This window comes from Cetorhinus maximus, chromosome 16 (assembly GCF_964194155.1).
Source record: "Cetorhinus maximus chromosome 16, sCetMax3.hap1.1, whole genome shotgun sequence".
Classification (NCBI taxonomy): domain Eukaryota; kingdom Metazoa; phylum Chordata; class Chondrichthyes; order Lamniformes; family Cetorhinidae; genus Cetorhinus; species Cetorhinus maximus.
The window spans coordinates 62,283,188-62,306,882 of NC_135894.1; the positions used below are offsets into that span (position 1 = coordinate 62,283,188).

The 23,695-nt window shown below is 43.1% G+C and overlaps 1 protein-coding gene across 2 annotated transcripts in view; it reads right to left on the reverse strand.

Moving 5' to 3' along the window:
* Positions 1-23,695, reverse strand: part of usp16 (ubiquitin specific peptidase 16) — a 59,829-nt gene that overhangs the window by 20,751 nt on the left and 15,383 nt on the right. For both annotated transcript variants that reach the window (XM_078559901.1, XM_078559900.1), the window contains exons 2-9: positions 19,908-20,055; positions 14,582-14,754; positions 8,541-8,644; positions 7,789-7,892; positions 6,285-6,448; positions 5,695-5,790; positions 4,054-4,184; positions 3,247-3,334 (exon numbers count right to left, since the gene is read on the reverse strand). In XM_078559901.1, coding sequence (XP_078416027.1) covers positions 3,247-3,334; positions 4,054-4,184; positions 5,695-5,790; positions 6,285-6,448; positions 7,789-7,892; positions 8,541-8,644; positions 14,582-14,754; positions 19,908-19,968 — 921 coding nt within the window. In that variant the 5' untranslated portion in view covers positions 19,969-20,055. The remainder of the gene's footprint in view (positions 1-3,246; positions 3,335-4,053; positions 4,185-5,694; positions 5,791-6,284; positions 6,449-7,788; positions 7,893-8,540; positions 8,645-14,581; positions 14,755-19,907; positions 20,056-23,695) is intronic.

A 23,695-nucleotide genomic window follows, 5' to 3' on the forward strand; every position in this document is an offset into this window, starting at 1 on the left:
CGCGAGGGGTGGCGGCGAGAGAGAGCGCGCGAGGGGTGGCGGCGAGAGAGAGCGCGCGAGGGGTGGCGGCGAGAGAGAGCGCGCGAGGGGTGGCGGCGAGAGAGAGCGCGCGAGGGGTGGCGGCGAGAGAGAGCGCGCGAGGGGTGGCGGCGAGAGAGAGCGCGCGAGGGGTGGCGGCGAGAGAGAGCGCGCGAGGGGTGGCGGCGAGAGAGAGCGCGCGAGGGGTGGCGGCGAGAGAGAGCGCGCGAGGGGTGGCGGCGAGAGAGAGCGCGCGAGGGGTGGCGGCGAGAGAGAGCGCGCGAGGGGTGGCGGCGAGAGAGAGCGCGCGAGGGGTGGCGGCGAGAGAGAGCGCGCGAGGGGTGGCGGCGAGAGAGAGCGCGCGAGGGGTGGCGGCGAGAGAGAGCGCGCGAGGGGTGGCGGCGAGAGAGAGCGCGCGAGGGGTGGCGGCGAGAGAGAGCGCGCGAGGGGTGGCGGCGAGAGAGAGCGCGCGAGGGGTGGCGGCGAGAGAGAGCGCGCGAGGGGTGGCGGCGAGAGAGAGCGCGCGAGGGGTGGCGGCGAGAGAGAGCGCGCGAGGGGTGGCGGCGAGAGAGAGCGCGCGAGGGGTGGCGGCGAGAGAGAGCGCGCGAGGGGTGGCGGCGAGAGAGAGCGCGCGAGGGGTGGCGGCGAGAGAGAGCGCGCGAGGGGTGGCGGCGAGAGAGAGCGCGCGAGGGGTGGCGGCGAGAGAGCGCGCGAGGGAGGGAGGGAGGGAGCGCGCGAGGGAGGGAGGGAGGGAGCGCGCGAGGGAGGGAGGGAGCGCGAGAGAGAGAGCGCGCGCGCGAGAGAGGGAGGGAGGGCGCGCGCGAGAGAGAGGGAGGGAGGGCGCGCGCGCGAGAGAGGGAGGGCGCGCGCGAGAGAGAGCGCGCGCGAGAGAGAGAGCGCGCGCGAGCGAGAGAGAGAGCGCGCGCGAGCGAGAGAGAGAGCGCGCGCGAGCGAGAGAGAGAGCGCGCGCGAGAGAGCGCGCGCGAGAGAGAGCGCGCGCGAGAGAGAGAGAGCGCGCGAGAGAGAGAGAGAGCGCGCGAGAGAGCGAGAGCGCGCGAGAGAGCGAGAGAGAGAGCGCGCGCGCGCGAGAGAGGGAGAGAGAGCGCGCGCGCGAGAGAGAGCGCGCGCGCGAGAGAGAGCGCGCGCGAGAGAGAGAGCGCGCGCGAGAGAGAGAGCGCGCGCGAGAGAGAGAGCGCGCGCGAGAGAGAGAGCGCGCGCGAGAGAGAGAGCGCGCGCGAGAGAGAGAGCGCGCGCGAGAGAGAGCGCGCGCGAGAGAGAGAGAGCGCGCGAGAGAGAGAGAGAGCGCGAGAGAGAGAGAGAGCGCGCGAGAGAGAGAGAGAGCGCGAGAGAGAGAGAGAGCGCGCGAGAGAGAGAGCGCGCGCGAGAGAGAGAGCGCGAGAGCGAGAGAGCGCGCGAGAGCGAGAGCGCGCGAGAGAGCGCGAGCGCGAGAGAGAGCGAGCGCGAGAGAGAGCGAGCGCGAGAGAGAGCGAGCGCGAGAGAGAGCGAGAGCGCGAGAGAGCGAGCGCGAGAGAGAGAGCGAGCGCGAGAGAGCGAGAGCGCGAGAGAGAGCGCGAGAGAGAGAGCGCGCGAGAGAGAGAGCGCGCGAGAGAGAGAGAGCGCGCGAGAGAGAGAGAGCGCGCGAGAGAGAGAGAGCGCGCGAGAGAGAGAGAGCGCGCGAGAGAGAGAGAGCGCGAGAGAGAGAGCGCGAGAGAGAGAGCGCGAGAGAGAGAGCGCGAGAGAGAGAGCGCGAGAGAGAGAGCGCGAGAGAGAGAGAGCGCGAGAGAGAGAGAGAGCGAGAGCATTCCAAGGGATATATTCCACTAAGATATATTGGTCGTTATAAGTTTAATGGTCTGGGCGTGTCTACCAGAATTATTACCAAACCTAAAAGATTGTGAGGAATTGTCCTTTTAATCAGTATTGATTTATTTTGTAAAGCTTTAAATTTGGGCAATATATCTAATTAAGTCCACTGTGATAGCAGGCGAATGCAACAACCAACTACCATAAGACTTAATGACAGGTAAACACACTTCATTGAGGTGTAAACTGCATCGAACTGCTTGAAAAAGCAGATTATCTTAATGTGGCATATTTGGCACCTTTGTAATTGATGCCTATGGTGATGGTAAATGGTTGATGCCAATTTCCTGGAGTAGTTGGCTGTCCAGGACCAGGATAAACAGGAGGTAGTAACGACTGTACTTGCAACATTACACACAAATTAAAATAACAGCAATGATATTTAAGCTGGTCAGATAACTAAACAATTCCGATCCTTCAAATGTATCCCCGAATGTGTAAACCATCACAGATAAATATGGACTATTGAAATGTACTTATTACTATTCACTGTACTCTCAAGTGTACATTGAAATATATTAAAAGGCAAAAAGTACCACAAGTTTCTCACTTAAAAGTTCTCATCATTAAAGCCATCCTCTAATGTGCTAATGCTCACATCAAAGCACCCAACTACACTTTGAACAAAGCCAATATATTTGTCTCAATTACACAATATGGCTGATTATTCCAAACATTTATCATTCTTTTAAGAAGCTTTTCCTCATATTTATTTTCAATTTACTTGTCACTAATTATGGTCCCGCTTTCCTAGTTTACTTTGGAGTAACAAATAAGGTAAACCCAGATTAATATTTCATATAGTGAGGTCTCTCCTTACTTGTTTTCTTTCTTAGACCGTCAAATTTACCTTTTTCCAGTCTTTTCTCTTAATCATTCCCTTCATAATTGGACTCAATTTCACTACTCTTAACACTAATTTCCTTTACATTTGTAATTAGCCTCACTGTTACTTTCTGTACCCTTTCCAATTTCTGTATTTTTCATGATGTAGCAATCAAATTTGGTCATCATAAATTCAAGGTGCACTACCTATTGCACTTACAAATCTGTGCAGAAATATTGTTTGGATTGTACATTAGCTCTTATAAAATGCTCTGCCACACTGGTTGGGTAACGAAAGTTAAATGACATGTCTACATTATCCTCTGCACTAATTCAGTTTCATTCATATTTACATTTGACCCACGGTTTTTGACCCACTTATCCATCTTAAATATGTTATTTTGCTAACGGATGCATATTCTCTGAATTTGTTATATGTAATTTAGATAAATACCCCTCACCTCAATGTCACTCACCCTGGCTGTACATTACATGCAATAGTTTATGGACAGTCATTGATAACCATTGCAGTTCACTTACTTTGATTTCCTCGGTTCTCATTCCATCTAACAAGTAACGAAGCAGCTCTTGGCTATCTTGCTGTTGAAACCCTTTAAATCGTACAGCTCTAAGGAAAAAAATTAGAATAAAAACATGTAATGGTACAGATCTACAATGCAGGCATCCTTTAGACAACACATTTCTTTTCATCAAACTTGGTTTAGTGTTTGTGTTCTCTACTCGAAGGTCGAGCACATTAACCTCGGCTGACACTTCTGTGCAGTACACAAGGAAGATTGCACTATTTCAGACGAGATTTTAAATCAAGGCCCTGCCTGCCTTCTCAAGTGTACAAAGATGATCCCACAACACTTATTGAAAAACAGAGAAGTATTCCTGGTATCCTAGCAAACATTTATCCCACAACCAACACTAAAATGGGTTATTGATGTCATGGTGCTTGTTCGGCTGCTTGTTGGCAACCACATTTCATACAGCAGTGATTACACCTGAAAAAAACAATTATCTGTAAGGCAATTTGGAATACTGAGGTTAAAAGAGATCAAATAAAATGGTACTGGAATGCTATCATTATGGAGAAAAGTTATCGATAAGGTCAAGGTGCACCATTCTAACATACAAACCAACAAAATTATTGCAAGTCTATGTGGGCATTTAAAAAAAAAAATGGAATCACCTAGTTAATGTAAGGCTACTTCTCACAAGTCCAACACCACAATCCTTAAACTATGTTTGTTCTGAGAACTTTATGCAGTACAAGGTGTTTTGGTCTGAATACAATTGGCTTCATATCTGCATAGCATAGCAATGACCGTGGATACTCACTTTTTACAGACCTGAGTGAACAGCTCCTTCGGGGTGAGAACATTCTTTTTGGTATCTTGGAAATCAAGAAGAAATTGGCGCATTGCTGATGACAGTGGTCCTGGTTGATCAAGGTGAATCTCTAGGTGTCCCTGATTATTTGAAGTAAAATTCATAAAGCTCTAAAGTCAAAAAATAAATTATATATAGAAAAAAGATGTGAAATTCTGCACTGCATTATTCCATGACTCTTTCATAATCTCTGAAAAAAGATGCCTGGTGCTTAGAAATCTTCACCCTAACTTTGGTTTTTATAGAATCATGTAATACAGATGGTGGCCATTCAACCCATTGCGTCCATACAAGTTCTTTGAAAGAGCTATCCAATTAGTCTCGCTCCCCTGTTCCTTCACCATAGCCTTGCAAGTTATTTCTTTTAAAAATTCTAATGTTCAGGTTTGAAAAGCAAAAAAAAAAGGAAAAACTGAAAACACCTGTCACAAATATCTGGGCTTCACACAGCATTGGGCCATTGCTGCTGTAATGTGGGTAAACACAGCAGTGACTTTGTACAGCATGGTCCCCAAGTGGAACTGCAACTATTCTCTGGTGTGACATGATGGAGGAAGGAATGTTAGCCAGGAGACCAGGAGAAAAGCCTACTCTTTTACCCAGAATAAATGGCAACTCTTTTGCTGAAAGATGAAGAAGCTTTTGAGACTTAGGAGGAGCAGACTTAGAAAATTGTTATTATATATACATCTCTGAGCTGTAAGTTAGTTACATCAGGCCATATCCAGCTGTGGTGAGTTCTAGAAGATTTCTAATTCAGATATGAAGTCCAAAGTGTAACAACAGACTTTATGGATAAGAAGCTAATAGTCTGAAACATTTGTATTCAATAAAAATGTTTCAGTTAATGTGAGAGCTTCAGTATTAGAATTAAAAGCAAGCCAGCAATTCTCAAGTTATTATTTTGCAAAAGTGTAATACCAATACCTGATCGATCAGTGGGTATTACACCAGGATCTGACTGAGGTCAGTCTATCTTTTCTAATTAAAGTGACTTGATTTTCATGACCTTCGTAGATAAGTGGTAAATTAGCTGATAAGGTGCTACATGAGGTGACCTAGAAATCAAACCTGAATTGCCCATAAATTAATTGTACGATTTTCAGATTTGCAATAAACTAAGCATCACAACTTTGCAACATTCAATGAATGAAGATCATGTGTACAAAACTTTCAAGCATGAACTTCCAACACATTTTAAAAGGGAAATAAAATTCTGAGGTGCAAGTAAACTCTTATCCCCAATAAACAGCCATTCCTTGTAGGGCCAGAAGTTGTAATTAAGGGGTGTTACGACGTAAGGGGTTAAAGATGTTTTACGTTCCACAGATAATTTATAATTCACAAGGAAGTCTCAGAATACAATTTTTGTGAGCCTTCCTAAAATGTTCCTTTAATGATAATAGTGTACAATTTGTTTATTAGGCATCATTGAAGCAGAGAGTAATCATTCACAGAGAACATGTATAAGCTCAAAAGATGGACAATGTTCTATATTAATCAAATACAATGGTTAAGTTCTATAATATGGTTGATTACAAACTATAAAATTGAAGTATTTCATGTGGTTTGCCACAAGTATTCACCTACCAGATTGAGAGAGTCAGGTGTTACAACAGTCATTGTAGCTTCATTCATTTTTAACCCTTGCATCAACTCATTCAGTACATAGGTCTGTGACAAGATCTGGATTAATAATGAAAGATATGGATACTGTCTGTTCCTTTCAACTGTCAGAAGTCATTACAAAGCAAAGTAACTTTAATGAACAAAATTCACTCAGATCTCAAAAACTTTCCTACATAAAGTACCAGAATAGTCTTTAAATACAAGAGTTCAGCGGCATCAGGGATAAAGAATGCAAAAACATACTGTCTTCTGAGTAAATGACTGTTTATAATGATAGTCTTTTAGAATAGTCTCCCTGTCCCTTAATCAAAATAGAGGAAATAAATTATTGTACATTTTAGTAATACTGTCTTCGTGCTTCTGATTACAATCCACAGCTGACTGAGCCCTGACTGAGCCAGTTGCATGAAAGTACCGGCTAAGCTTTCCCATTAGTGAAATTTTTAGTATGCAATTTAAATTGACAACTGAATAAGATGTGAGCTAGTTAGGTGATATTTTGTAAACACAAGATTCAAGATTCAGTGCTTCATGTTACACTTTATAATCACCTGCATGACAGCATTAAAAAAGCAAGTATTGCCAAGATTGCTGAGTCCTTTCACTGGTATCTGTTGGTTGTTTTGTGCCACAATCTTCCCTTTCTCATGTTTTCCAGCTTCTACTGCATTGTCTTCTTTTCCCTTACCATTTTCATTTGTTTGAGACAATACAGCTGTAATTAGAAATACAACACAATTTAGAGCCATAAGACATAGGAGCAGAAATTAGGCCATTCGGCCCATCAAGTCTGCTCTGCCATTCAATCATGGCTGATAAGTTTCTCAACCCCATTCTCCCAATAACCTTTGATCCCCTTACCAATCAAGAACCTATCTATCTGGGTCTTAAATACACTCAATGACCTGGCCTCCACAGCCTTCTGTGGCAATGAATTCCATAGATTCACCATTCTCTGGCTAAGGAAGTTTCTCCTCATCTGTTCTAAAAGGTCTTCCCTTTACTCTGAGGCTGTGCCCTCGGGTCCTAGTCTCTCCTACTAATGGAAACATCTTCCCCACGTCCACTCTATCCAGGCCTTTCAGTATTCTGTAAGTTTCAATCAGATCCCCCCATATCCTTCTAAACTCCACTGAGTATAGACCCAGAGTCCTCAAACGTTCCTCATATGTTAAGCGTTTCATTCCTGGGATCATTCTTGTGAACCTCCTCTGGACCCTCTCCAGGGCCAGCACATCCTTCCTGAGATACAGGGCCCAAAATTGCTCACAATATTCTAAATGTGGTCTGACCAGAGCCTTATAAAGCCTCAGCAGTACATCCCTGCTTTTATATTCTAGTCCTCTCGAAATAAATGCCAACATTGCATTTGCCTTCCTAACTACCGACTCAACCTGCAAGTTAACCTTAAGAGAATCCTGGACTAGGACTCCCAAGTCTCTTTCCACTCCAGATTTCTGAATTCTCTCCACATTTAGAAAATAGTCTGTGCCTCTATTCTTCCTACCAAAGTGCATGACCTCACACTTGCCCACGTTGTATTCCATCTGCCACTTCTTTGCCCATTCTCCTAACCTGTCCAAATCCTTCTGCAGCCTCCCTGCCTCCTCAATACTACTTGTCCCTCCACCTATCTTTGTATCATCTGCAAACTTAGCCAGGATGCCCTCAGTTCCTTCATCAAGGTCAATTTAAACTAGATGCATCTGTGTTACTCACATTAACCATTCTCATCAAATACCATTACACCTGCCAAAGCACTCAATTTAATCATATTCCACAGGTGCCAAATATACCTACACACATTTCAAATTGACTTTGGCAGATAAGCAGTCTATTTTTGTTCTGCAAACTCAAGTGGAAACTGTACAAATCAGTTTTAAATTCTTACATCGGTGTGCATTTAATCCATGGCGAACAGCAACTTTCAGCAGTCTGAAATAACCAAAACTTAACATTCTGCAATGTGGAAACTAAATAGCTGTTAAGGATGTATAATTTTATATATATTTATATTATAATTATTTAACTCAAAAAACCTTCTAAATAACTCACCTCCTTTAGCGTATTTGTCAGCTGTCTTTTTTTGGACATATGCTACAAATTGACCTAATTGATCTTTGACTTCATAATGCACTTCACCATCACACAAGTAGCACCTGTATCAAAATAATAAAGAGTTAATCAAACCAAACATAAGTCAATGTAAACACTTTATTGTCCTTCACAACCATTCTTTCCAATCCCTCCAACTTCTTAATCTTGTACAAATTCTTGCAGCAGTACTTTTTTTTTTTAAAAGTATATTCTTTACACAGCAGCTTCCATCCCCCAAGTCACCCAGCTGCACCTCCCCATTCACTACGACCTCTACACCCACTCCTCAAATCAGATAAGCAAATTGCCAGTTTTACAAATTTCCCCAAAACCATTATGACCACCATTTCGTAACTGCTTACAAGGTCATACCACAAACTTCCTTAACCTGTACCTTTACGGTACACTGGCTGATGGAAAACAATTTAGTGACAGACAATACTGAAGCTCAAACATCTGACTTCAGTGGTTAACCCATATAAGATCCTGCTCTATATATTTATTAACCAGTAGGAATTAGAAACCTCAAAAAACGTAAACAATTCTCATTAATGGTGGATATTTGGTTTGACTGTTGTATGAGAACCCACAAATATTATGGCATCCAAAATAGCAAGAGCATGTCATAAACTGATTCAAAAATTAATTTAATTCAGTGTTATTTACAGGCCATAATCCATGAATATGCTATCATGAGATAATGAACCTACCATACACTCCAGGAGTCCAAATTAAGAACCACTGGGTGTGATTCTGAATGCTGTTTCTCATAATGTTTAAGAGCATGCTGTTCTTCTGAATCCCTCCCACAACCCTGAAAAATACAAATCAAGCCAGGACATTTGTGCAATGCTGAAGAAATCATTTTATGCCACACAAAGGGAACGACAAAAACACGCAGCAGGTCGATGTTTTCGCTCCACTATAGTTTGTATGCACATAATTCTACTTTCTAAACATATTTTAATTGAAGTTGTGTGGAGAATGCATAGCAGCTTTCAAGAGCGTGGTGCAATTAAAAAATTCAGGCATTATAAGCCACTCAAGATATCTGAACACTGATTTGATCCTTGAAATCAGAGTACTACATTGAAATAACTACTGGTTATCAACGCATCGCATTCATTTCACAGGATTATTCAATTTTAGGTTTATCATGTCGAAGCAAGGTTGCTAGGGCACTCAATGAATTCCACATTGAAGAATTAACTGTAGTGTAATAATTGTAAATTTTCAAAGAAATAATTTGTCATTGATTACTGGAGAAATGTAGCTTTGATTACTGGAGAAATATGGCCAGTGAACCTTATCATTTACAATTGCTCAATTTCACAATAGTGGCAGATCTCAATTTTCTTGCAAGACTTTGGCATATATAGTGAGTACAAACCCTGCACAGTGGATTGATTAGTACTGAGAGAAAGAAGGGCTTCTCTATAGACTTGAACTACGTTGGATGTGACCAGCTAAAGGGGATTTGCTCAGAGCTAATCTTATAGTTGATGGCATATCAAGCTCCCACCCCCACCAAAATATGTACATACAATGTCACTGAAGTAATACTCCCACACACAAGGTGCTGAACCAAAAGAGTATTAAGCAGCCTGGAGGAGTGGGCTTAGATCTGTAACCATATCCCACTATTGGTCCGTAGCTGTACAGTGAGTGACTCTAAACAGAAAACACTGTTAGAAAAGGTGGAATAGCACCCGTATCCAGTTTTGCTATCCCACCTCAGTCCTGATATGAATTAAGCTACTGCACGTACATGTACAACCACATTGTCAATTCTTGCATCACACTGTGGCCCTGACGCAGTCATCCATCTGAAATGTTAACATTATTTCTCTCTCAAATGATGTTGCCTGACCTGCTGAGTATTTCCAGCATTTTCTGTTTTTATTTCAGATTTCCAGCATCAACGATGACTGACCAGGTTGTGTGAAGTAGACATCACTCAGCTATGCAGACAATTTAAGAGGACGGTAGATAAAGATAGGTAGGTAAACAAAAATAAGATTTGCAACTGTTGTATAAATTGACTTACTCCTGCAGTCACTGCACCATTGCTGTTACAAAGTACATCAATCTGAGCTTTGTGATTGCTGCTAAAAGGCTCACCAATACAGGAGATTTTTGACACTATGGTTATAGGTTAAGTTTTTTTTAAATGGCAATGTAGCTTTGTGCAATGAAATGTTTTGATTTTTAATGGCTACATTTTGATTGTTTTGTTCATAGTTAATTTTTAAAAATAGCTTTCGGTGCAATTTTAAAAATAAAAACTTGTTTGGACCACTTGGTAACCTGCCACAGAAAATGGATAGAACTGGCACAGCATCGATTTGCCTCTTGGTGCAGGTATTAGCTCTATTAATATTCCGAAGAATTCTACCTGCTCAGCTTCCCTCACCACCTCGGGAGTATAAAATAACAGTATGTTCAAGACAGCAGCTAGAAGCAAGAACAGGAGGAAGAAAGTCAAAGGCCTTTTTTTTAAAAAGTGCCCATCAAAAGTGACTTGTCACAGATATACTGCAACAGTGAAGAGACAGAACTATCCAATACTGGTTAATTAAGTATTAACTTGAAAAAGTCTGTTTGCCTTTATCCTGTTACACAATGGACAGGATTGAAATGGAGGCCCATCAGTGCCACCTTGCAATATAGACTTGAAATTTAATCAGTACAATTCTATCCTGTGAACTTTCACACTGAATATTATTCAGCTATACTATTGTACTCCTTAACCATGTAATTTCTGTGATACTTAAAATTACATTTGTTGCTATTATGATTGATATTCTAATACCCTACGCTGATTTTTTTCTTTTATTCATTCGTAGGACGCTGGCTGAGCCAGCATTTATTGCCCATCTCCAATTGCCCTTGAGAAGATGGTGGTGAGCTGCCTTCTTGAACCACTGCAGTCCATGTGGTGTAGGTATACCCAGTGCTGTTAGGGAGAGAGTCCCAGGGTTTTAACCCAGCGACAGTGAAGGAGCGGCGATATATTTCCAAGTCAGGATGATGAGTGACTTGGAGGGGAACTTCCAGGTGGTGGTGTTCCCTTCTATCTGCTGTCCTTGTCTTTCTAGATGGTAGGGGTCATGGGTTTGGAAGGTGCTGTCTAAGGAGCCTTGGTGAATTTCTGCAATGCATCTTGTAGATAGTACACACTGCTGCTACTGTGCGTCGGTGGTGGAGGAAGTGAATGTTTGTGGATGTGGTGCCAATCATGTGGGCTGCTTTGTCCTGGACAGTGTCAAGCTTCTTGAGTGTTGTAGGAGCTGCATTCATCCAGGCAAGTGGGGAGTATTCCCATCACACTCCTGACTTGTGCCTTGTAGATGGTGGACAGGCTTTGGGGAGTCAGGTGGTGGATTACTCATCGCACGATTCCTAGCCTCTGACCTGCTCTTGTAGCCACAGTATTTATATAGCTAGTCCAGTTCAGTTTCTGGTTAATGGTGATAGTGGGGGATACAGTGATAGTAATGCCATTGAACATCAAAGGGTGATGGTTGGATTCTCTCATGTTGGAGGTGGTCATTGTCTGGCAGTTGTGTGGCGCAAATGTTGCTTGCCACTTGTCAGCCCAAACCTGGATATTGTCCAGGTCTTGCTGCATTTGGACATGGACTGCTTCAGTATCTGAGGAGTCGCGAATGGTGCTGAACATCGTGCAATATCTGCAAACATTACCACTCTGACCTTAAGATGGAAGGAAGGTCAGTGATGAAGCAGCTGAAGATGACTGGGCCAAGGACACTTCACTGGGGAATTCCTGTCGTGATGTCCTGGAGCTGAGATGATTGACCTCCAACAACATAATCATCTTCCTTTCTGTTAGGTATAGGTATGACTCCAACCAACAGAGAGTTTTCCCCCTGATTCCCATTGACTCCAGTTTTGCTAGGGCTCTTTGATGCCACACACTGTCAAATGCGGCCTTGATGTAATGGCAGTCACTGTCACCTCACCTCGGGAGTTTAGCTCTTTTGTCCATGTTTGAATCAGGGCTGTAATGAGATCAGGAGCTGAGTGGCCCTGGTAGAAACCAAACTGGTCGTCAGTGAGCAGGTTATTGCTAAGCAAGTGCCGCTTGATAGCACCATTGATGACCCCTTCCATTACTTTACTGATGATCGAGAGTAGACTGATGAGCTGGTAATTGGCCGGGTTAGATTTGTCTTGCTTTTTGTGTACAGGACATACCTGGGCAATTTCCCACATAGCCGGGTAGATGCCAGTATTATAGCTTTACTGGAACTGCTTGGCTAGGGGTGCGGCAAGTTCTGGAGCACAAATCTTCAGTACTATTTCCAGAATGTCAGGGCCCATAGCCTTTGCAGTATCCAGTGCCTTCAGCCGTTTCTTGATATCACGTGGAGTGAATCGAATTGGCATCTGTGATGCTGGGGACCTCCGGAGGAGGCCAAGATGGATCATCCACTTGGCACTTCTGGCTGAAGATTGTTGCGAATGCTTCAGCCTTATCTTTTGCACTGATGTGCTGGGCTCCTCCATCATGGAGGATGTGGATACTTGTGGAGCCTCCTCCTCCAGTGAGTTGTTTCATTGTCCACCAGCATTCACGACAGGATGTGGCAGGACTGCAGAGCTTAGATCTGATCCGATGGTTGTGGGATCGCTTAGCTCTCTCTACCGCTTGCTGCTTATGCTGTTTGGTATGCAAGTAGTCCTGTTTCATAGCTTCACCAGGTTGACACCTCATTTTTAGGTATGCCTGGTGCTGCTTTTAGCACGTCCTCCTGCACTCTTCATTGAACTGGGATTGATCCCCTGGCTTGATGGTAATGGTAGCTACGAGCAGAGCTTGGATAGGTTGGGGTTATTTTCCTTAGAACAAAGAAGGCTGACAGGTGACTTGACTGAGGTGTAAAAAATGATGAAGGGAATAGATAGAGTGGACAGGATTAAATTGTTTCCCTTGGTGGAGAATTCTAGAACCAGGGGACATAGGTTCATGATAAGTGGCAGAAGGTGTAGCGTGGACATGAGGAAGTACTTTTTTTTACGCAGAGGGTAGTGGGTGTCTGGAATTCGCTGCCCAGGTTGGTGGTAGAGGCAGAAACTCTAAACTCTTTTAAAAAGTACCTGGATCTGCACCTTAAGTGCTGTAAGCTGCAGGGCTATGGGCCAGGTGCAGGAAGGTGCGATTAGAAAGGGCACCTTGGTGTCCTCGGGCTGGCATGCACAAGATGGGCCGAATGGCCTCCTTCTGTGCTGTAACTTTTCTATGGTAGAGTGGGGGATATGCCAGGTCATGAGGATAAGGTTGTGGTTGTATACAATTCTGCTGCTGCTGATGGCCCACAGCGCTTCATGGATGTCGAGTTTTGAGTTGCTAGTTCTGTTCAAAATCTACCCCATTTAGCACGGTGGTAGTGCCACACAACACGATGGAGGGTACCCTCAATGTGAAGGCGGGACTTCACCTCCACAATGACTATGTGGTGGTCACTCCTACCGATACTGTTGTGGACAGATGTATCTGCAACAGGCAGGTTGGTGAGGATGAGGTCAAGTATGTTTTTCCCTCTTGTCGCAGACCCAGACTAGCAGCTATGTCATTTAGGACTCGGCCAGTTCGGTCAATAGTGGTGCTACTGAGCTACTCATGGTGATGGACATTGAAGTCCCCCACCCAGAGTACATTCTGTGTCCTTGCCACCCTCAGTGCTTCCTCCAAGTGGTGTTCAACATGGAGGAGCACTGATTCATCAGCTAAGGGAGGGTGGTAATTAACAGGAGGTTTCCTTGCCCATGTTTGACCTGACGCCATGAGGCTTCATGGGGTCCAAAGTCAATGTTAAGGACTCCCAGGGCAAGTCCCTCCTGACTTTATACCACTGTGCTGCCACCTCTGCTGGGCCTGTCCTGCCGGTGGAACAGGACATACCCAGAGATGGTGATGGTGGTGTCTGGGATATTATCTGTAAGGTATGATTCTATGAGGAAGACTATGTCAGTCTATTGCTTGACTAGTCTGTGAGACAGCTCTCCCAATTTTGGCACTAGCCCCCAGACGTTAGTAAGGAGGGCTTTGCAAGGTCGACAGGGTTAAGACTGCCATTGTCATTTCCAGTGCCTAGGTCGATGCCAGGTTGTCCGTCCTTTTTTGTGACTTTGTAGCAGTTTGATACAACTGAGTGGCTTGCTAGGCCACTTCAGAGGAAATTTAAGAGTCAACCACATTGCTGGAGTCACGTGTACACCAGGTAAGGACGACAGGTTTCCTTCCCTAAAGGGCATTAGTGAACCAGATGGGTTTTTACAACAATCGACAATGGTTTCATGGTCATCATCAGGCTTTTAATTCCATAGTTTTATTGAATTCAAATTCCACCATGTGCCGTGGCGTGATTTGAACCCAGGTCCCCAGAGCATTACCCTGGGTCTCTGGACTACTCGTCCAGTGACAATACCACTATGCCACTGCCTCCCTATTTTGAATATTACTATTTTAATTACAGTATCTTATGATTGTATTAACTGTGCTGTACAGGTAGTTATAAAAAACATTGCATTCATCATACCATTCTAAAAATGTTGCGCTCTTAGCTACAAAAGTAAACTAAACATGTAAGGTGTTTACCAGATTTCTTTAGAAAACTTGACTCAGTAAAGGAAATTAACAACCTGAAATAGGTGGTCCAGAACAAGTTTTCATCGATCTCATGATGATGTGTTTCACAAAGAGTAATATTTCAATAAAACAATTTACCTGATGCCCACATTTTAAGCATAACCAGACAGTCGGATAGTCATCAGGTTCCTGTTTTTTCTCAGTTTTGGCATTCACTTTGCAGTCCTCACAAGCATTCCAACAGCGCTGATGCAATTGTTTCTTAATCTGGTTTAGGTTCAGTCCCTTACGAACATGTACACATTGTGGCTCTGCAATAAATGAGAAATGAAGCAACAAGTTGTTTAGGGCCTATGAATTTGGTATTGAATTTCGCCTGGAATGTTATTGATTGCAATCCATATTTTTGCTCTAAATTCAGATAGTGTAAAGGGAGGTTTAATTTGAACTGGTGCTTTATGCCTAATAGCAAATATATGATATAAAATCTATGATGAACTTGTTCTTATATTAATTTGGAGTAATTCTATGCATTGATAGAAAGTGAAAGCTGTGGTCCCTTACAGTTGGTGGCATAATTTATGGGTGTACCATTGTCTTGTACCTTGGAGGAGGACACAGACTGATACTAGCAAATTCCCATTGAGCTCTTAATCTTTGTTGGGTGCACTGAGTATAAGGGAAATACTGTCCCACAAAGACAACAGAAATGGCTACTGGCCTGGATTTTGCAGTTATAATGAATGACAATGAAGCTGTCAGTGTTTGTCATTACAACTCAAACTGACAGCAACTCCTGGCATCCACACATATGTAGTTAAATCTGGAAATCTGGAGGTTGCTACCAGTTGCTACCTGCTTCTCCGCAGGGTGTACAGTCGAAGTCTCCACAGATGGAAATCTTAAAAATCACTAGAATTGCGTGAACTTCACTTTACACACCATGTGCTTTGCTGTAAAAATCCTTGAAAAAGTTATACCACGTTGAATGAGGTGTAACTGGACTTTTAAACAGCATACTGTGTCATAGTTACAACTGAACATCATCTCTGGACCTGAAAAACTGATTTCATATCTGTGAAATATCAAACTTCATTATGAAAAAAAATCCATAGACTTAAATTTCTTTTTAAAGTTCATGATATTTCAGTTTCTATCTTAATCCCATGTGCATATCCCAATCTTTAATTGTTCTCTGTAAAATGATTAAAATGTGAATGATAATCAGTGCTTTTGCTTCCTGGTTTGCTCTCTGAGAAATCTTCAATGTGATTGATTACTAAGCCTGCTTGACACCATCACTTGTTGGATGCTAGAGCTAACGTTGAAATGAAATTAATGTCAAGAAAGGTGAAATCCACACCACAGTGATCACTTCACTTTTGACTGGAAGATCTTGGCTAATACAGCTATTAACTTGTATACCTCTTAGTGGTTGATTATAGCAACACTTAAATAGTATGAAAGCTGATCACCTGCTTACCTACTGAGGTTGGAGATGCAGAATGCGAATTGGAGGCAGAAATTTTAACGTAAAAACTGCACAACCTCACATTTTCACTACAATTTATTTTTTACCATGATTTGGCAGGGACTAAAATACCTTTCCTATAACACAGATTAATGTCAGCGCCAGTCTTAGTTCAGGGGTAGCACTTTCACCTGAGTCACAAGGCTGTGGTTTCAAGCCCCAATCAAAAAAAAATTCAATACAAAATTTAGGCCAATAGTTCACTGAAGTACTGCGGGAATGCTGCACTGTCAGAAGTGGCATCTTGCAGATGAAACATTAGACCAATCTCCCTTTTGCCTGTTCAGGTGGACATAAAATATCCTACGTTATCTGAACAGCGAGAGTGTTTTCCTAATACCCTGATCCCCAATACGAAAACAGATTACCCGGCCATTTATTTCATTGTGGGAACATGCTGTATGCAAACAGACATACGTATTTGCCTGCTTTTGGTAATTTGCAAGTTCTTTATTGTTCTTGGTTTTTCTCTCTCCCTCCTGCTATAAACGCTAGACCAAGCTAACGATAGAATTGAATCCAACTATAATCCAAGAGCTTTTAACATGGAATATAGCTCCTGCCCTAACATAGCCATTTCTTGTGCCAAGTCCATCACTTGAACTAGCTGCAGACAGTGAGCCTTTACAGTTGATTTAAGGTTGTTGACCTACATGTGATAGCCCAGACTGATGGTCAGTGACTATCAATGGGAATTAAGCAGGCGAAGGACCGAACCACCATCAGTATTTCTGCATGAGTACTTTCTGCGAGGAAACAGGAGGGACAGACCCACAGCACCTCCCAGAAAGTCAGTGCTCCAGTGCAGCAACTCCACGCACCGGTCTTGCATAGCTTTCTGATCGCAAAGAAAGGCACAACTTGTGCAAATTCAACGCAAACAAAAAAGAAATACCAGCAATCTGGATACAAATCTATGAATTTCCTGCTGTTCTAAAAATCGACATTTCAATTCAGTGCTTGTTGTTTACAGGAAATTGACAATAATCCAGGATTTGTTACAGCAATTACTGATCAGTTTCAATTTATTCCTGACATACAAACACTCCCTCGCAGCCTGTCCCCCAACCCTCGGTAGACAAATATTCCCTTATAGTCTCTCCCCACTTTGGTAATAAACACTCCCTCAGTCTCTCCCACCCTCTCATCGGTTGAGAAATATACTCTCAGCCTCTCCCCACCTCATCACACAAACACTACCTCACAGCCTCTCTCCAGGGCAGGCAAACACTAGCTCACAGCCTCTCTCCAGGGCAGGCAAACACTAGCTCACAGCCCCTCTCCAGGGCAGGCAAACACTAGCTCACAGCCCCTCTCCAGGGCAGGCAAACACTAGCTCACAGCCTCTCTCCAGGGCAGGCAAACACTAGCTCACAGCCCCTCTCCAGGGCAGGCAAACACTAGCTCACAGCCCCTCTCCAGGGCAGGCAAACACTAGCTCACAGCCTCTCTCCAGGGCAGGCAAACACTAGCTCACAGCCTCTCTCCAGGGCAGGCAAACACTAGCTCACAGCCTCTCTCCAGGGCAGGCAAACACTAGCTCACAGCCTCTCTCCAGGGCAGGCAAACACTAGCTCACAGCCTCTCTCCAGGGCAGGCAAACACTAGCTCACAGCCTCTCTTCAGGGTAGGCAAACACTAGCTCACAGCCCCTCTCCAGGGCAGGCAAACACTAGCTCACAGCCTCTCTTCAGGGCAGGCAAACATTCCCTCTCAGCCTCTTCGCCCCACCCCCTTGGCAGTCAAACACTCACTTGCAGTCTCTTTTCTGCATCCCCCACCCAGCAAATAAACATTCCCTCACAGCCTCTTTCCCCCTTGGCAGACAAACGCTCCCTCACAGCCTCTTCCACTCAGCGAACAAACACCCCCTCATAGCCTCCCCCAACAAACACTCTCTCGCAGCCTTTCCACCTCGGCAGACAAACACTCCCTCACAGCCTCTCCCACTAGTGTATTTTGGCAGGCCAGACTCTGGCCAGCAGACTGTACGTTGGGAAAGCCTGGTCTACATTATTTGCCTCAACTGCTCCCTGTGGTAATCAACTCCACATCCTCACTACTCTCTGGAAGTTTCTTCTGAATTCCCCATTTTATTCCTTGGGGCTATCTTATACTGATGGGCTCTAGTTTTGCAATTCCCCACAAGTGGAAAAACTCTCCCTACATCTATTCTATAAAAACCTTTCATAATTTTAAAGACCTCTTTTAAGTTATCACTCAGCCTTTTTTTTAATATAACCTCTCAGTCCTGGTATCATCCTTGTAAATTTCTTTTGCACCCTCCCCATTCTTTTTAATAATATGAAAATGAGAACTACACACAATATTTCCAAAACAAAAACAGAATTACCTGGAAAAACTCAGCAGGTCTGGCAGCATCGGCGGAGAAGAAATCAGTTAACGTTTCGAGCCTTCATGGCCCTTCGGCAGAACTGAAGCATAGTTAGAAGAAGGGAGAAATATAAATTGGTTTAAGGTGGGCGGGGGGGGAGAGAGAGAGAGAGAGAGAGAGAGACACATTGAGGGTGTGGTGATTGTGGAGATGAGCAGATAATCAAAAGATGTCACAGACAAAAGGGTCAAAGAGGTGTCGAAGGTGGTGACATTTGTCTGAGAAAAGTGCTAATTAAGAATGGAAGACAGGATATTCAAAGTACAGCTCTAGTGGGGGTGGGGTGGAAAGACTAACAAGGTTTTAGTTTAGATTTAAAAATAATGGAAATAGGTGGGGAAAGAAGAATCTATATAAATTATTGAAAAAAAAAAGGGGGGGGAGGGGGAGTTTAAGATCTAAAGTTGTTGAATTCAATATTCAGCCCAGAAGGCTGTAAAGTGCCTAGTCGGAAGATGAGGTGCTGTTTCCAGTTTGGTCTGAACAAAGTTCCATATAGGCTTCAGGATAATTTCTCTATCTCTCAATTCTATCCCTTCTAGAATTAGTTTTTGTACTCCCTAGTACTTGGTTTGCTTTTAATGGTCTTATTGACCTGTGCCAAAACTTTGTGATTTTCGTATTAATACTCCCAGATCCCTTTGCTCCTCTGCCCATTTAGATTCTTATTTTCCAAGTAACATGTGACTTCCTCCTTTCTTCATTCCAAAATGTAATACCCCATACTTAACGATACCACAGTTAGACAATGATGTGTCCATTCTGCCAATTTATTAATGCCTTTTTGCAATTTGTTGCAGTTCTCTTCAGCATTAACTCACTTCCCCAATTTGGTTTCATCCACAAATCTAGAAATCTTTTGTTTAGAACTTTCTAAACTATCTAGGGTTCTACCTATGTGATCAGCTGGATCTTAATAGAAAAACTGGAGCGTAGTGCATTCTACTGATTGCTGAAACTGAGTGATATTGCATAAGGAATAAAATTATGTGGCTCTGTCTAATGCAGGACTTCCTGAGTACCTATCATGCTACATCTAGCTGTCCACCTACCACCCAACAGTAGATTTGTAGCATGGGGTCCCCAGTTTGTTTTGAAACTAGTGTAGTCAATCAATCCATACATTTTGCTCTCCATGGTATTAATGAAAATAAACTATCAATTTCTTGAAGCTGCGACTATTTAAAGAACACTGAACACTTACAGCAAAATAAAGATTTCAACCAACTACAGCCCAAGGCCATTTGTTGTTTTCTTTTTCCCCCAATGAATTATTTTGATAGTTTTGACTGTTGATTTATTTGACCCGAATTTATTTGAGGCACAGCTCTCTGCACAAGAAAGATTTTTTAAAATCTTTAAAAAACTGAAATGAGCTGAAAGAATACACTTTTGTAGGAAAGGTGCAGTTCATTGAATAGTACAACATAGAAGATACCATTCAGCCTATTGTGTCTGTGCTGGCTCTTTCAAAGCATATCCCAGTTAGTCCCACTTCTCATCACTTTACAACTGTTATCAAAGAAGCATTTCCTTACCAAAACTATCAGAGGTCTCATCGATCTGTGGAGAATTTTGTCTTTCCTTTTTCTTTCCCATTTCAATGTTGTCCCAATATTCTTCAATTATAGTGCCCACAAAAATAGAAAGGCAACTTCAAGATCAAGCATCTGGAAAACTGTGCACCTGAAGATGTTAAATAAAACCAATGTGCAATCAAGTTGAAAAGAATTTCACAAACATGTATTACAACAAAATAACTATAAGATCCGCAGGAATAAAGACATGTTAAATATATCTGAATATTCAGCAAACAAAACCGACTTCCAAACACAAACCATCATGATCTCTTTCCCAACTCCTTTACGTTATGTAGTATTATGTTCTAAACCTCACTACATTTACCACCCACTGGAGGGAAAGAATCTCTCCCCAGTTTCCTCACAAATTCACTCTGACCTCCCAACTCCCTCTCCTCTGTGTTAGCTGTGGCTCAGTGGTAGCACTCTTGCCTCCAAGTCAGAAGATTGTAGGTTCAAGTCCAACTCCACACACCTGAGCACAAAATCTATGCTGACACTTCTGTGCCATACTGATTTGTGCAAAGGGAGGCCATTGAAGATCTTTTCGATGAGGTGTTAAACTAAGGTTCCATCTGCCCTTTCAAGTGGACGTAAAAGATTCCATGGCACTATTTCAAAGAATTGCAGGGAAGTTCTTCTGGTGTCCTGATCAATATTTAACTCTCAACCAATACAACTAAGGACAGATTATCAACACATTGCCATTTTTGGGATCTTGCTGTGCAAATTGGGTGCTGCGTTTTCTTCAATACAGCAAGGCAATACTTCAAAAGCATTTAATGGCCTGTAATGCAATTTAGGACATTGAGGACAAAGCGCTGTATAAACCCAAGTCTTTCTTTTCTATCTCTAGCCCTCTGCCATCCCTGCTGCCGTTGATCTGCAAAATTGTTCCCTTCTCTCTGCCTTTGATGTTCATTCCTATTAAATCGCTCATTCCCTCTCATTTCTGGCATTCCCAGACGCCATCTTTGGCTCCCTGAAGTCAGAGGACTGCAAACTTAAGCATACTTGGAACACAACTGGTTTAGTCATTCATCACCAGATCTGATTTAACTCTGCAACACAGCCACTACTCCATCCTTGAGAACAAGTAATAACAAAAGACTTATTTTCTCCATGGACTACAGCCTCTTCAAAATACCTTTTCCCCAATTGTCTACTCACTCACTCAATACCAAATGTCTTCATCTGCAAGATTGAGAGCAGTTATGAAGTGGACCCTGCTGCTTCTTCCCCTAGCTTTGCATCCATTCTTGTCCTGATTGTCTGCTATTCTGCATTTTCTCTCCCAACACCACTTTGTCCACTGCCCTTTCCAAACATTTTTCTCTCACCTCCTACTCCCTTGGTTCCACTCACTCGATTATCCCTCCAGGCCCATGCTGACTGATCATTAGTGGCTTCCTTTTCTCAGACACCACCCATTGCCTCTTCCAAACCATCATGCCAATCCTCAAAAAATAAAACCTCAACACACCCATCCTCTCCACAAACCACCCCATCTGTAACATTTCCGTCCTCCCCAACATCTTTGAACACCATCTCATCTAATTCTGTGTCCTGCCTAAGCTCCCTGTTAAAGTCCCTTCCCTTGGTTTTCTGCCATTCTTGCACCAGAGAATAGGCTACAAGGTTGACAGCTCAATGTTGGCTGAAAGTACGATAAGTAATGGGTGAGTACTGTATTATTCTAGGTTCTATCCTACAAATTATATTGTAACCCGAGGTTTCATCTGCTTATTTAGCTTATGTGGATGATATCTGAAGAGCAGAAGGGAGCTCTTCCTGTGTTATGTCCAACATTCCTTCTTTACTGTTAAAGAAATTACTTGGTCATTCTTCTCATTTCTGCTGGTGCTGGGTTGCTATCCTGTTTGCCTACATAATATTTACTGTATGATAAGGCAACTTTTTAGAAGTGCTCTTATTTCTATGATGCAAAATTGAATTTCTAACAGAACAGCCACAAACACACATCAGGAAACCCACTGTAACTGCACAACAACTTTCATTTATATAAGCACCTAATAAAGTGGCAAAACATCCCAAGAGGCTTTGCAGGAGTGTAATCAGACAAAAATTGACACCACTTCTAAGGAGACATTATGATAGTTGACCAAGCACATGGTCATGGAGGAAGGAGGGGTGGAATGGTTTAGGGAGGGATTTCACAGCTTGGGGCCTAGATGGTTGAAATCAGGGGCCAGTATTGGAGAAGTGCAGAGGTCTGAGGGTTGGAGGGAGATTACTGAAAGAGGGAGGGGTGAAGCCATGGAGGATTTGAAAGCAAGGATGAATATTTTAAAATCATGGTGTTGTTTGACGGGCAGCCAATGCAGATCAGTGAACACAGCAGTGATGGTTGAACAGGACTTGGTGCAAGTTAGATATGGCAATAACTTGCATTCATATAGCACTTTTAACATAAAATGTCCTGCTGCACTTCACAGGAGCATAATAAGCAAAATTGGATACCAAGCCACTTAAGGCAATATTTGGAAAGATGGTCAAAAATTTGGTCAAAGAGGTAGGTTTTAAGGAGTGTCTTAAAGAAGAAAGGAGAGGCAGAGAGAGTTAGAGCCAGAGCTCTAGAGGTTTGGGCTTAGGTGGCTGAGGAGCACATGGACCTTTGCACTTGTCAATTACTGACTCTATGTAGCAGGTCAAACATTCCCAGGCACCAAAACATTTTAAGCACCGCTATCTTAAATAAGGAAATGAGAAAGATCTCCTGGCTGAAAATAACCCACTCTGCACTTATTTCACAGATTGTGATCCATTAACTAACTGAATAAAACATCTATTCAATAAAAAGACCATGAACTTTCTCTCAGTCTTTCATTTTAATGAATAATCTTCCTTCATCTCTGTTGTGAACCACAAAAAAGATCCAATAATTCACATCCACAGCACGTCAATTATTATGATGCAAACACATAACATGGAAACCAACACCACTGTTAGAAAAGAGCAGAATGGCTCACAGCTCATTGACAAAATCAAAAGGTTGGAGTGCCATTGTAATTAACACTCCACTCTAAATGAGCAGAAATGCTTTGAGCAAATGTAAACCAAAAGAAAATCATAGTGTTTATCTTTCCTTCCAAATTTGTTGGTGGTCATATCAATTCATACTTAAACAACAGCTTTAATTCATAAAAACACTGAAAGCACTCTACAAAAGGAGAAAAAAAATGAACAGGAATAAAGGGAGTTTGGGAAGTGATCACAGATAGGAAAAAGTTAAAGGAAATGTACACATTATCATAGCTTATTACATCTTTGGGATATCCCAAAGCTCTTCATATCCAGTGAATTATGTTTGAATGGCAATCATGCAAACAATTTAACTGCATTTCAAAACAGATCGGTTTTTGGGAAGATTTTTGCAGTTGGGAAGAGATGAAGAAAAGTAAAAGGTTTAATAAGTGCAGGTCTGTGATGAATGAAGACTAAACAACAACGGAGGGATGAGGCCAAGGGAGAGATGACTTGATACAAGAGTCAAGGGTTCAAACCAAGGTTGGAGAAAACTGCAGATGCCTCAGAGCAAGGCCACAGAAGAATTTATAGATGATTTTTAAATCAATGGATGGGAAGTAAGTGGAGGTTGGCAAGGACTGGGGTGATAGGTGGGTGAGAGTCAAGAGTTCAGCCTCCATCCACTTGCCAAAAGACAACAACTGTCTATGTATAGTTCTGGCCAAACTGCTGCTATGTATATACCTGAAATAAAAACA